The 11693-nt window shown below is 36.7% G+C and overlaps 3 protein-coding genes across 5 annotated transcripts in view; 2 read left to right on the forward strand and 1 right to left on the reverse strand.

Moving 5' to 3' along the window:
• Positions 1 to 2728, forward strand: part of eif3d (eukaryotic translation initiation factor 3, subunit D) — a 10194-nt gene extending 7466 nt beyond the window's left edge. The window contains exons 10-16 of one of the 2 annotated variants that reach the window (XM_016544315.1): positions 783 to 913; positions 1027 to 1112; positions 1447 to 1576; positions 1657 to 1799; positions 1877 to 2069; positions 2434 to 2527; positions 2628 to 2728. In XM_016544315.1, coding sequence (XP_016399801.1) covers positions 783 to 913; positions 1027 to 1112; positions 1447 to 1576; positions 1657 to 1799; positions 1877 to 2069; positions 2434 to 2527; positions 2628 to 2641 — 791 coding nt within the window. In that variant the 3' untranslated portion in view covers positions 2642 to 2728. The remainder of the gene's footprint in view (positions 1 to 782; positions 914 to 1026; positions 1113 to 1446; positions 1577 to 1656; positions 1800 to 1876; positions 2070 to 2433; positions 2528 to 2627) is intronic. The other variant, XM_016544316.1, reaches the window with a different exon arrangement.
• A 1203-nt stretch (positions 2729 to 3931) lies between these two features.
• Positions 3932 to 5913, reverse strand: sult3st1 (sulfotransferase family 3, cytosolic sulfotransferase 1). Of its 2 annotated transcripts, none has more exons than XM_016544270.1 (6): positions 5725 to 5913; positions 5051 to 5256; positions 4751 to 4877; positions 4530 to 4624; positions 4247 to 4421; positions 3932 to 4160 (listed from the first exon to the last, which is right to left on the reverse strand). In XM_016544270.1, the coding sequence occupies exons 1-6, from the start codon at positions 5864 to 5866 to the stop codon at positions 4033 to 4035; spliced, it is 873 nt and encodes a 290-aa protein (XP_016399756.1). In that variant the 5' UTR covers positions 5867 to 5913; the 3' UTR covers positions 3932 to 4032. The 2 variants fall into 2 exon arrangements, with proteins under 2 accessions (XP_016399756.1, XP_016399755.1); XM_016544269.1 differs by having other exon boundaries at positions 4751 to 4880.
• Positions 5914 to 6605: 692 nt separating this feature from the next.
• On the forward strand, positions 6606 to 10524 carry LOC107732905 (GTPase IMAP family member 4). The gene is made up of 3 exons (XM_016544348.1): positions 6606 to 6819; positions 8350 to 9126; positions 10208 to 10524. The coding sequence occupies exons 1-3, from the start codon at positions 6786 to 6788 to the stop codon at positions 10300 to 10302; spliced, it is 906 nt and encodes a 301-aa protein (XP_016399834.1). The 5' UTR covers positions 6606 to 6785; the 3' UTR covers positions 10303 to 10524.
• The last annotated feature ends 1169 nt before the right edge of the window (positions 10525 to 11693 follow it).

The raw sequence follows: 11693 nt of genomic DNA on the forward strand, positions 1-11693 counted from the left end.
TCTTTTTTTTTTTTTTTTTTTAAATCTTGGCACTATCAATTATTATAGATACTGAATGTAAGAAATTTTATGAATCAATAAATGTCATCTTCATGTTTCATCTTCATGGGGGCAGCCTAATGGATAGAGAATCGGACTTGTAACCCGAAGGTCGTGGGTTCAAGTCTCAGGTCCGGCATTGATTGTAGGTGGGGGGAGTGAATAACCAGCGCTCTCTTCCACCTTCAATACCACGACTGATTTGAGACCCTTGAGCAAGGCACCGAACCCCCAACTGCGGGTGTGTGTTCATGGTGTGTTTGTTCACTACTGTGTGTGTGCACTTGGATGAGTTAAATGCAGAGTATGGGGTATGGGTCAGCATACTTGGCCACACGTCACTTTCACTTTATGAAATATAACTGTCATGGTGTTATATCAATCTGCAATGAAAGTTGGAAATGATAGAACTTGTAGGCTTATATCATTAAAGATATATTTAAAAATAATCACAGATGTTTATTAACTCTAACCTTGAACATTTATTGAAAAACCATATTTTTCTCTGACTAAAATAGGTTGCAAAAATGAAATGTTAGAAATATTTTTATTTTTAGCAACATTTATGCCAGAGATGAAAACACTTAAATTTTTTTAGTTGGGTCATTGAAAATTACTGTGATTACTGGTAAAAAAATAAAAAAACTCAAGCCCTGATAATTCAATTATTTGTGTTTTTGGTGCATAAAGTAATATCTGTGCACGTGTGCAGTTTTAAAGCTTAAACTTTTTCTCCCTTGTAGACCTGCTTACTGTGAGTGAGACCGCGAATGAGCCACCTCAGGACGAGGGCACTTCCCTCAACTCCCCCCGAAACCTGGCCATGGAGGCCACCTACATCAACCACAACTTCAGCCAGCAGTGCCTCAGAATGGTACGCTTGTGTTTTCCACAGTAAACCGGCCATTAACATCATGCATGAATGATCCATATTCCGTTTCAGACAAAGATATTTGTGTGAATGTTTTTTTGTTGCTTTGGTTTCAGGGAGGAGAGAGGTACAAGTTCCCCAATCCTAACCCATTTGTTGAGGAGGACACGGAGAAGAGTGAGGTGGCATCTGTTGCCTACAGGTTTGTGCTGAGCTTTGCTAGATAGATACAGATAGAAATCATTTTTGTAACATTTACCATGAAATTTGTTCAGACAGGCTGAAAAAAATCTTTTTTAAATTCCCTTATCTATCTGTTTTTTTTTCTTCACTTTTCTTTTTCTATTTCCATATGTGGCTTTAAATCAGATTTGACTCGTTTTGTTACAGACTATGCATGGTGTTTGAGCCTAAAATTCTGATATATTTGAGTGCTGTTTGAACAGCCTAAGAATGATGATATATTATAAGGGATTACCAATTGCTAACAAAGTATATAAAATTCGAAGTAGTGACCTTACCTGACTGATTCTCAGGTACCGGAGGTGGAAGCTGGGGGATGACATTGACCTCATTGTGCGCTGTGAGCATGATGGAGTGATGACTGGCGCAAACGGAGAAGTCTCTTTCATCAATGTCAAGACTCTGAACGAGTGGGACTCCCGAGTAAGACACAGAAAGAGAGCTGGATAATTGTATTTGGCCGTTTCAGAGATACAGGTGATATAATTCTGTGCTCTCGACAGCACTGCAATGGAGTGGACTGGAGACAGAAACTGGATTCCCAGAGAGGAGCGGTTCTGGCCACAGAGCTGAAGAACAACAGTTACAAATTGGCCCGTTGGACCTGCTGTGCTATTCTCGCGGGATCTGAGTACCTCAAATTAGGGTGAGTACCATAGAACCGTTTCTATGTGATGTTGATTTGTCAATCTGATTTCTCACTGCACCTCCTTCTCTCTTTAGGTACGTCTCCCGTTATCATGTCAAGGACTCATCTAGGCATGTCGTCTTGGGCACACAGCAGTTCAAGCCCAACGAGTTTGCCAGCCAAATTAACCTGAGCATGGAGAACGCCTGGGGCATCCTGCGCTGTGTGATTGACATCTGTCACAAGCTGGAGGAGGGCAAATACCTCATCCTCAAAGACCCTAATAAGGCAAGGAGGAAGCTGTGCTGGGTTTCTAGTCTGTTGCACTGCAGAATTGAGATATTTGATATACTGCAGCAAAGAAGGAATCTCCAAATCTACTTGAGGAGTAGTTTTGTCTTATTTGTATATAAAAACCCATCTAAGCATTCTTTATTATGAGCAAATAATAAAGTAGAAATGTAGTAAAATAATAAAGTTCTTGAGTAGAAATGAAATGCACTGTTTAACACACCTGCGTGGTATCGGTGGTGTTAATTTTAGCTGCAATACTGTGCCAGTAGGAATCACCTTGGCAACTTCAAAGTATTTTTCTGCAATCAACATTATAATTAATGCATAACTCTTGTTTTTTGTTGTGTGTCCCTGACAGCAAGTAATTAGGGTGTATAGCCTGCCTGATGGAACCTTCAGCTCAGATGAAGATGAAGAGGAGGAGGATGAGGATGAGGAAGAAGATGAAGAGGGTAAGGATAACCGATTGTTTCTCACTTTGTCTTTTTCCATACTATTTTGTTTTTATCTGGTTACGTCTGTTTCTGATGCATTTTTAATTTTTCCCAACAGATGAAGACAATTAAGGCATCATTAACTACCACAGCTGCTGGCATTATGTGTTTCAACGCTGTCAGAGCTGAATAAAGATAATTGATTATTTATTTACTGTGGTGCTGTCTCTGACTGCCTTTCCTATTTTAATCATTATAGATTAGGCTCTGGAGTTTAAGGGCAATATAGATGGCCCTTCATTTAAGAACTCGTGCTGATAAATCTTGCTATTTAATCTTAATTGTTAAAACATTGTGTTAGAAATGCCAAGACCATGGGTTTGATTCCCAGGGAACAAACATGCTGATGAAATGTATACCCTTGAAGTGTCTATGAAATTAAATGAATGGTCTGACATTGAGTTCTCACTAAGGCTGCATTTATTTGATCAAACAGCACAAACTGTAGCATTTTCAAATATTACAATTTATAATAGCTACTTTTCTATTTGAATATATTTTAAGATGTAATTCATTCCTGATGGCAAAGCTGAATTTTCAGCAGTCATTACTCAAGTCTTCAGTGTCACATGATCCTTCAGATATTCTAATATGCTGATTTGGTGCTCAATAAACATTACTTATCAGTATTGAAAGTAGTTGTGCTGCTTAAAAATCTGCCAACAAAAAAACAATGCAATGTAGTACAATAATGATTGAGAGAAGTACAAATTAACATAAGCCTGATGTATTTTTCAAAAAAAAAAAAAGGGATAATCAAGTAGCCTAAGTTGCTTAGGTCCAGTAAATGTTGAAATATTACTAACAGTACAGAAGCTATTACTTTTACTTCATAAAAATCTCTAGAAAAAAGATGTGTACCACAACCGGAAAGGGGGTGTTATACTAAACTAGAATTATACTAAAAGGACTTTTACTTTCTAAAAATGTATAATCAATCAGATGATAGAAGGCATGTAGTAGATTGTGTATAACCATTGTTTAACAAAGTTTTGACTATATTCATTATTTATTTTGGAAATCAAGATTCATCACTAGAGAGTTCAATAGAACAGCATTTACTGTCACTTTATATCAGGCGTCGTCAACTCTGGACCTTGTGATCCACTTTTTAACTCCAACCTGGATTAAACACACATACCTAAAACTTTGTAGTAATCATGAATACCTTGATTAGTTTGGTCAGGTGTGTTTGATTAGGGTTGGAGCTAAACTCTGCAGGAAAGCGGTCTCGAGGTCCAGAGTTGAGGACCCCTGCTTTAAATCAGTTTAATGCATCCTTGGTGAATAAAAGTATTAATTTCTTAAAATTAATAAATTTAAAAAAAAAAACTTTGGTATTCATAGCCAATGGGGCTCTTCTTCAGAAACGATCATTTATTTGGAAGTTTTTAACATTACCAGTAAACCGTGTTTAAGGTCCAATGGCAAAACATGCTGGTTCTTTTGTTTTGTGAATAGTTTCAGTTTGTTTTGGCGTCTAAGTCCCAGATGAAGTGCAGTGGTATGTTTTTCATTCTTTCTTTGAAGATCTGGTCAAACATCTCATTTTGTGCCACAGTGAATGTGTTCTTCCAATCTCCTACTGTGCCTGCAACATCAGACCAATCATAACAACTGAGTAAGTGAAGGATTCATCTTATCTACTTTCCAAGATTATAATCTTTGAACATTGACCTTTGCGCATGAATTGGGGCTTAAGCAGTCGATCACCAGGAATGAATTCATAGTTTGCTCTCGGGTCCTTCTTCATGTTTTTAAAAGTGGCCTTCTCAACAATATGTGCGATAGCAGCGTCATCCAGATTTTTCTCCAAGAACTTGCTGATTTTCTCCACCGCTGTCCTGAGATCCTGAATGTGGTGCCAAATTCACCAGTGTAAGGAAGGTATAAAAATACATCTTTAATATTTAGCATCCTGCAAATTGTTTTGACATATTTTGAGGCTGTGATTACTCACCATGACCATGTCCTCATATGACAGGAAAAGGATGCTGTACTGGTCTCTTTTACTGTACCACTCTCGGACATGATCAAACCAAGATGAACCGCCAACTAAAACATAAGGTATGAACTGATCATTCTGTTTAAAGTGACACCTACTGTACAAAAACAATTCGTCCTGAATTTGGTGTTTACATTTAACAGGTTAAAAATATTTGAATGTGCTGTATTGCTTACCATTTCCTGCTAGATACTGCTGCAGAAAGTCTTCAAAGTTCTTGGGTGTCTCAAGCTTGGCCCAGACGAGGCTAAAGTGATAATATGACACTGCATTGTCTTTTGGATTTCTAAGCACATACACGATCTGCTATTTAAAAGACATGAAGAGCATTGAGAATTAGACCAAACAAAATTTGATCTAAAATTTGATTTTAGAACCAAATAAGTGGCTGATATAGAATTTGCTCACACAAAATAATACTTATTGAAGTAGTTATTTATTTTACTTTTTGCATAAGAGACTGCCTAAATACTTAACTTTCCTCTTTTGTCCCTAAGGCCTGGTGGCATCAGTGTGGGTGTGAGATGGGTGGCAAATAACCGTGGAGACGGGCGCAAGGAATAGTCAGGTCGGCCTTCACGGTACTCTAACCAAGGCATCTTCTCAAGATTGTTGGGAAATTTTGTTTTGTCTGCAGCGTCCTCACAAATTAAATTTATAATGTTCTGTGTCCATATTGTACCTGCAAAAATATGGTTCAGTATGTTACAACCAAAGAAAACACACACACAGTTAGCAGCACACTTAATGAGGGTGACTGGGACCAGTTGTCATGCCAGTTATTTTGTGGTGTTTGCTATTGGTACAGTATCTTAGTATTTATTAGATTTTGAGTCTATAGTTAGTCTACTTAAGCACCATGTAGTGCCACCATTTGGATCGTGAGTCATAAAACATCCTTTACTGATGAACTAAAAAATCTGTCTGCCTGTCTATCGTTTTTTGGCCATAAGATTAACATGTGCCAATATAGACGAATGACTGTACCCTTAGAGGTTTTTACAGTATAATGTGAAACTTCTGCTCTCTTGTCCTGTTTACAGAATCTGTAATCATGGCCCCTCCTTGATGAAACCCAGTATAATAAATTGATTTATGTAAAGAAAAACACATTTTTAAACTGAAAGGTTGAAATATTTCTTAATCTTACCTGACTTGGGATACGTCACCAAAAAAACATCACCGTCACGAATCTCAAAATGCTGAAGAGAGTCAATGTACTCCCCGGTGGTTTCACCTTTTGCGAAAACATAGCCCTTATATTTAAATAAATAGTTGTTAAGACTTTCCATTATGCTGCACTTCTATCCACCAGCAATGTGGAGAAACCACAAGATGACCTTTGGAATCAGTGTGGAAGCAGAATTTAGTGTGCAAAAAGTAACAGCCCAGGCTGGGTGTTAATAATTAATTATAATAATACAGAGTGATATAGAGTCCATGTCACATATTAGACTTTATTTAGCCGACTATATTATTATAACTAAAAAGGCATATTTACAAATCAGCACAGAATAACATGATCACTGTAGGGTAAAGTGTGACTTTATATTTTAGAAAGAATAGTTTAAAAATTCATAACTTAATTGATTTGATAATAAAGCATATATAAATTCTTAAACGGTATAAAAGTTAGTAAGCAACAGGTGTGGTCTTCATAGTTTGTACTTTGGATATATGACAGTAAAAGTGGTTGTAAACACAGCCTGATCAGAACTGATACACGATTGCTCTGACAATATACTGAGAAAACAATATTTACATAAGAGGACGGATGAAATATGTCCCAGTCAAATCGTTTCAGCTGTAACAGACAATCAAGTCAGAAAATAAAGAAAGTTTTGTAGGGTAAAGTGTGACTTTATATTTTAGAAAGAATAGTTTAAAAATTAATAACTATTAATTGATTTGATAATAAAGCATATATAAATTCTTAAACGGTATAAAAGTTAGTAAGCAACAGGTGTGGTCTTCATAGTTTGTACTTTGGATATATGACAGTAAAAGTGGTTGTAAACACAGCCTGATCAGAACTGATACACGATTGCTCTGACAATATACTGAGAAAACAATATTTACATAAGAGGACGGATGAAATATGTCCCAGTCAAATCGTTTCAGCTGTAACAGACAATCAAGTCAGAAAATAAAGAAAGTTTTGTAAGGAGAGCAGCAGATTTGACCAAGAAACACTGAACAGACTGGATCAGAATGGATGAGATAACAGAAGTATCCCACTGTCACGGTCAGTACACTCTTCTGGATAGACTGTCCTTTATTAAATGTACAAGTTACTAATGTTAATGTTAGTAATGAGTTAAACTGTGTTATTTGTCATTAGAGCATTGTAACCACAGATTTAAAAAAAAGGATTACAATGGTTTGGTCAATGTAGCTTGTTTTTGTAGTGCAAATTATGTTTGTTGTGTAATTTTAGAAAGTAGACTATAACTACCACAGATGTAGTTAAAAATAAAATTCACTCACTAAAAAAAAAAAGGATTACAATGGTTTGGTCAATGTAGCTTGTTTTTGTAGTGCAAATTATGTTTGTTGTGTAATTTAGAAAGTAGACTATAACTACCACAGATGTAGTTAAAAATAAAATTCACTCACTTTCCTAACCAAAACTGTCAAGACTATTTAGCAAGAATCCAAATAACTGCTACAATACTATAGTTTGACTACTACAATCAGCGTACTTATTTCATTTTACAGAACTTGCTAATTTTATTACATTCTCTAAAGGGATTGTTCAGAGATTTTGATTACTGCTATTAAATTTTACCTAACGCTCTGACGTCAATAAGTAGTCATGGCAGTGAAATAAGGCCAAAGTTACATTCATCAGATGTTTGGTAATGTCAAATGAGGTAGACCTACAGTGTGTGATATTTGTAACACTTAATGAAAAAGACCTATACTAAACTTCAATCGATAAGGCATGCATCAAATAAAAATTTAATGAAGCAATTGGTGCCTACAGACCAATCTGGTGTGTGCTTATTATATAATACTATTATCGAGGGAGCAATAATTTCAATAGCCAGCAGCTGATACTCATACAGCCTTTTTATTGCTGTCTTTACTGCTACCAATTCAGACCAAACGACACAAAATTGTAACGTAACTTATGGTAAATGAAGCTCATATGGGAGGTGGTAGAAGTTTATTTATGCTTACTGTTTTTTAAAATGGCTACAGTATTACATTTATTTCGGCTATCACCTTCCATGTTATCATGTACTGTACAGTCATTAAGATTTTCAACCTAAATTTAGTATTTCTGCATTTGAATTAAATATAAAAAATTTAAACTAATTAACTTGATGCATATTTATCAGTGATATATTAATAAAGCAGGTAAGATTTCTGTATTACTACTACTAAACTGCATGTGTTTTAAATACACAATAACCAGGTTTATATATTTATCATCAATTAATCCAATTTGTTTCAATCTCAAACATTTTAACTAACTAAATTTTGCTTGTTCCATAGCTATGTATTGTTCAAACACATTTTATTTAATTTTAAACACAAACAAATCTGTGCTCATTCTAAGCAATTTGAATAAATGCATTTTGAAAATGTGATTATTTAAATAAAACAAATTAAATAGTTAATAAATTATGCCAGTATATTTTTTAGTGAATCTCATTTATGTATGACAGACAAATATGCATTAAATAAGTTTATTCATGTTAAAACTAATTAAAATTTAAACACACATCTTAAATTTAGCCTTTTGTCATGTCTATCTTTTTATCCACAGAACAAGGCATTTGTCTTTCTGACTGTCCTAACCTGAGAATTGTCCTGGTTGGAGTGACAGAATCTGGGAAAAGTGCTGTTGGTAATGCCATTTTGGGCAAGAAAGCCTTTGACGAGGTTGGGATAAAGACCCGAATGAGTTTCCCATGTCAGGGTCTTGTGAGAGGACAACAGGTGCTGGTGGTTGACACCCCAGGTTGGGAATGGTTCAACATCAATGGCTCCTCTGCATCAGTATGGTCAGTGAAGAAGGAGATAATGAGAAGTATGAGTCTGTGCCAGCCTGGTGCCCATGCCCTGCTGCTGGTGGTGCCACTGTCATTCTCGTTCTCCCAGCATGAGCGTCGTGCCGTGGAGGAACATGTAGAGTTTTTTGGTCCAGAAGCCTGGAGTTATAGCTTGGTGCTCTTCACCATCTTAAACAGAAAGCAGTTACGTGGCTCCACCTTAAAGCAAGAAGTGGAGTTGAATATGGAGCTACACAGGCTAGTTGAGAAATGTGGAGGCCGTTTCCATGCTCTGTACAGCAATCCCAAAGCAGGCCAGGACCAGGTGGCTGGTCTTCTGGCTAAGATCAAGAAAATGATGGCTACCAATGGAGAGACTATGCTCTCCAGTGAGGTGGTGTTGGAACAGGCCAGAGAAACAGAGAAAGAAGAGTTGAGAAGATTGGAGGATGAGCAAAAGAGAGATGAGAAAATGCAAAAAGTGAGAGAGGCAATGAAGGCAAAGCAGTTAAGAAGGTCAAGAAGGAGAACGGACCAACAGACGTTGGACGGTAGGACAATATTCTTGTCCTTTAAGCTCAAGATATTAAACACTGGCCAAATATTAAAGGATATTAATGTTATTAATTTTTTTGAAAAACATGAAAACAAATGTGGTTACAATTGTGTTAAAAGTACTGAATAAGTTGAGAGAGAATAAAACCACTTTGAAACAATCAAAATTTCAAGTCAAATGTGAAACTTAAAAATGTTTTTGTTGAAGAAATAACAAAACAATAGCAATATTAGTCAGAGTAGCGCCATATTTAATTCTTGACAGGAACGAGACTGACAAACGAGTGCGTTTAATGGATTGTAGGCCTACTGTTGTTTAACAACATACCGATTGTTCAGCAGATAAAACATATTTTCCGGGAAAAAAAACTCCATTAAACAGTTTTGAAAGAGTTGTGTGAAAATTACGTGATCTAGTTCCTTTATACAGTGCGTGCCACTGTAAAGACTTGTTTAAGTCTGTCCCTCACAGCCTTGTTTTTATTCGCGTTAAAGGGGTCATATGATGCGATTAAAATTTTTCCTTTCTCTTTGGAGTGTTACAAGCTCTTGGTGCATAAAGAAGATCTGTAAAGTTGCAAAGACTAAAGTCTCAAATCCAAAGAGATATTCTTTATAAAAGTTAAAGAGTCAACCACGCCTACCTAAAACGGCTCATTCTAACACGCCCCCACGTCTATGTCACGATGTGGGAAGATTTGCTGCCCAAATGTTCACGCAAAGAAAGAAGGTGTAACTTTTATTCTCGCTCTTTTAATGTTTTTGTCCCGTCTCCGGCCAGGACACTGCATCACAATATGGTAAGGGGCGTAACATTTCCGTCACACGCTTGAGGTATTCGAAAGGCGGGGCATAGAGGAGAAACAATAATGTACAGTATGTGGAAAATAATGTGTTTTTTTAACCTTAAACCGCATAAACGCATTTCATTACACCAAATACACAAAATAATGTTCTTTTTAGCAACATCATATGACCCCTTTAAATTCAATATGGCGTCTAGGTGATTACCCGTGGCTTACGACCCGTCCGATTTTCTTAACAGTTGTTCTTAACAGTTTTTCTTGTTTTTTACAGAAGAGGAACAGAAATACTCAGCTAGGTACAATAACAGCATTGACCAGCCTCTCAGTGGCAGAAGTAGCGTTCGTCAGAGCTGCAAACAACAGTGAACGATGGAAAGGAGTCAGGACCTCACTAAAAACATCCACCACTGCAGCTTCCACAACTCACCACCAGAGGCCATCATAACTTCACATCTGTACCTGATCCAGTCACCTGAGTGTTCATCTGCGATCAAAGCAATTTGAGGAACATAAACTTAACAGCACTTTTTAACTTGATTGTTAATGATTTGTATGACCAAAGCTCGGTCATAATATATTGTTGCAATGTTTTGCATTCAAACTTATTTCCTTGTGAAAATACTCTCGTAGTAACAAAAAAAAAAACATGACATTTTAAACACTTCTGACATCCACATATATGACATACACAACATTCTGCCCTGCTTTTGCAAGTATTGGGGTTTCAAAAACATTTAAAATGTTTGAAAATGTTAAGAAAAGAAAAAAAAGTCTGAGATTTGTATGTTAAATTAAACCAGGATTTTTTGCGACGTTTTAGTATAGTGAAGCATTAAACAAATTCCTTTAATATGCAAAAGTTGCCTGTTTCTGTTTTTCTGCTTGTCTTTAAGTAAAAAAAAATAAATAAAAAAACATTGTAAGATCTTTTGTAATAATTCGTCTGCGGCTTTCAGAATTTCCCTTTATGCTTAAACGGTCATGGCCAAAAGTTTTGGCAGTGACAAATTTTGTTTTGCAAAGTTTGCTGCTTCAGTATTTGTAGATTATTTTTCCACATGTTTCTATGGTATACTGAAAAACAATGATAAGCATATCATAATTTTTTTAAAGGCTTTTATTGGCAAAAAAATAAATAAAGACATTTTTCTTGGAGAGAAGTGGCTTCTTTGCGGTCCTTCTTGACACCAGGCCGTTGTCCAAAAGTCTTGGCCTCACTGTGCGTGCAGATGCTCTCACACCAACCTGCTGCTTTTCCTGAGCAAGCTCTGCACTGCTGGTGACACGATTCCGTAGCTGACTCCCCAGGAGGAGATGGTGGCGCTTGCTGGACACTCTGGGACGTCCTGAAGACTTCTTCACTGCAGTCAAACCTGAAGTTCTTGATGATCCGGTAAATGGTTATTTTAGGTGCAATATTCTTTGTAGCAATTTCCTTGCATGTGAGACCATTTTTATGCAAAGCGATGATGGCTGCACGTGTTTCTTTGGAGGTAACCATTGCTAACAAGAACACAATGATTGGATGCGCTTCTTCCCTCCTTTTATAGCAATCAGTCTGCTCTTACAATCTAATTAGTATAATAGTGATTAAACCACCAAATTGCTCATGGATCGTTGGAAGGTGAAATCGCTCTTGCAGGACATTTTGATACCATTCTTTATTCATGGCAGTGTTTTTGGGCAGAATTATGAGAGAGCCCACTCCCTTGGTTGAAAAGCAACCCCACACATGGATGGTCTCAGGATGCCTCACA

Source organism: Sinocyclocheilus rhinocerous, unplaced genomic scaffold (genome assembly GCF_001515625.1).
Source record: "Sinocyclocheilus rhinocerous isolate Xijiao unplaced genomic scaffold, SAMN03320098_v1.1 scaffold220, whole genome shotgun sequence".
Taxonomy (NCBI): domain Eukaryota; kingdom Metazoa; phylum Chordata; class Actinopteri; order Cypriniformes; family Cyprinidae; genus Sinocyclocheilus; species Sinocyclocheilus rhinocerous.

Excerpts from the sequence above, each read along its gene's own strand:
- sult3st1 (XM_016544269.1), bottom strand. The coding sequence starts at position 5,866 with ATGGAAAGTCTTAACAACTATTTATTTAAATATAAGGGCTATGTTTTC. Across the intron at positions 4,625-4,750 it reads GCAGTATCTAGCAGGAAATG|TTGGCGGTTCATCTTGGTTT; the intron begins GTAAGCAATACA and ends CTTATGTTTTAG. Across the intron at positions 4,422-4,529 it reads CATATGAGGACATGGTCATG|GATCTCAGGACAGCGGTGGA; the intron begins GTGAGTAATCAC and ends CACCACATTCAG.
- LOC107732905 (XM_016544348.1), top strand. The coding sequence starts at position 6,786 with ATGGATGAGATAACAGAAGTATCCCACTGTCACG. Across the intron at positions 6,820-8,349 it reads AGAAGTATCCCACTGTCACG|AACAAGGCATTTGTCTTTCT; the intron begins GTCAGTACACTC and ends TTTTATCCACAG. Across the intron at positions 9,127-10,207 it reads GGACCAACAGACGTTGGACG|AAGAGGAACAGAAATACTCA; the intron begins GTAGGACAATAT and ends TGTTTTTTACAG.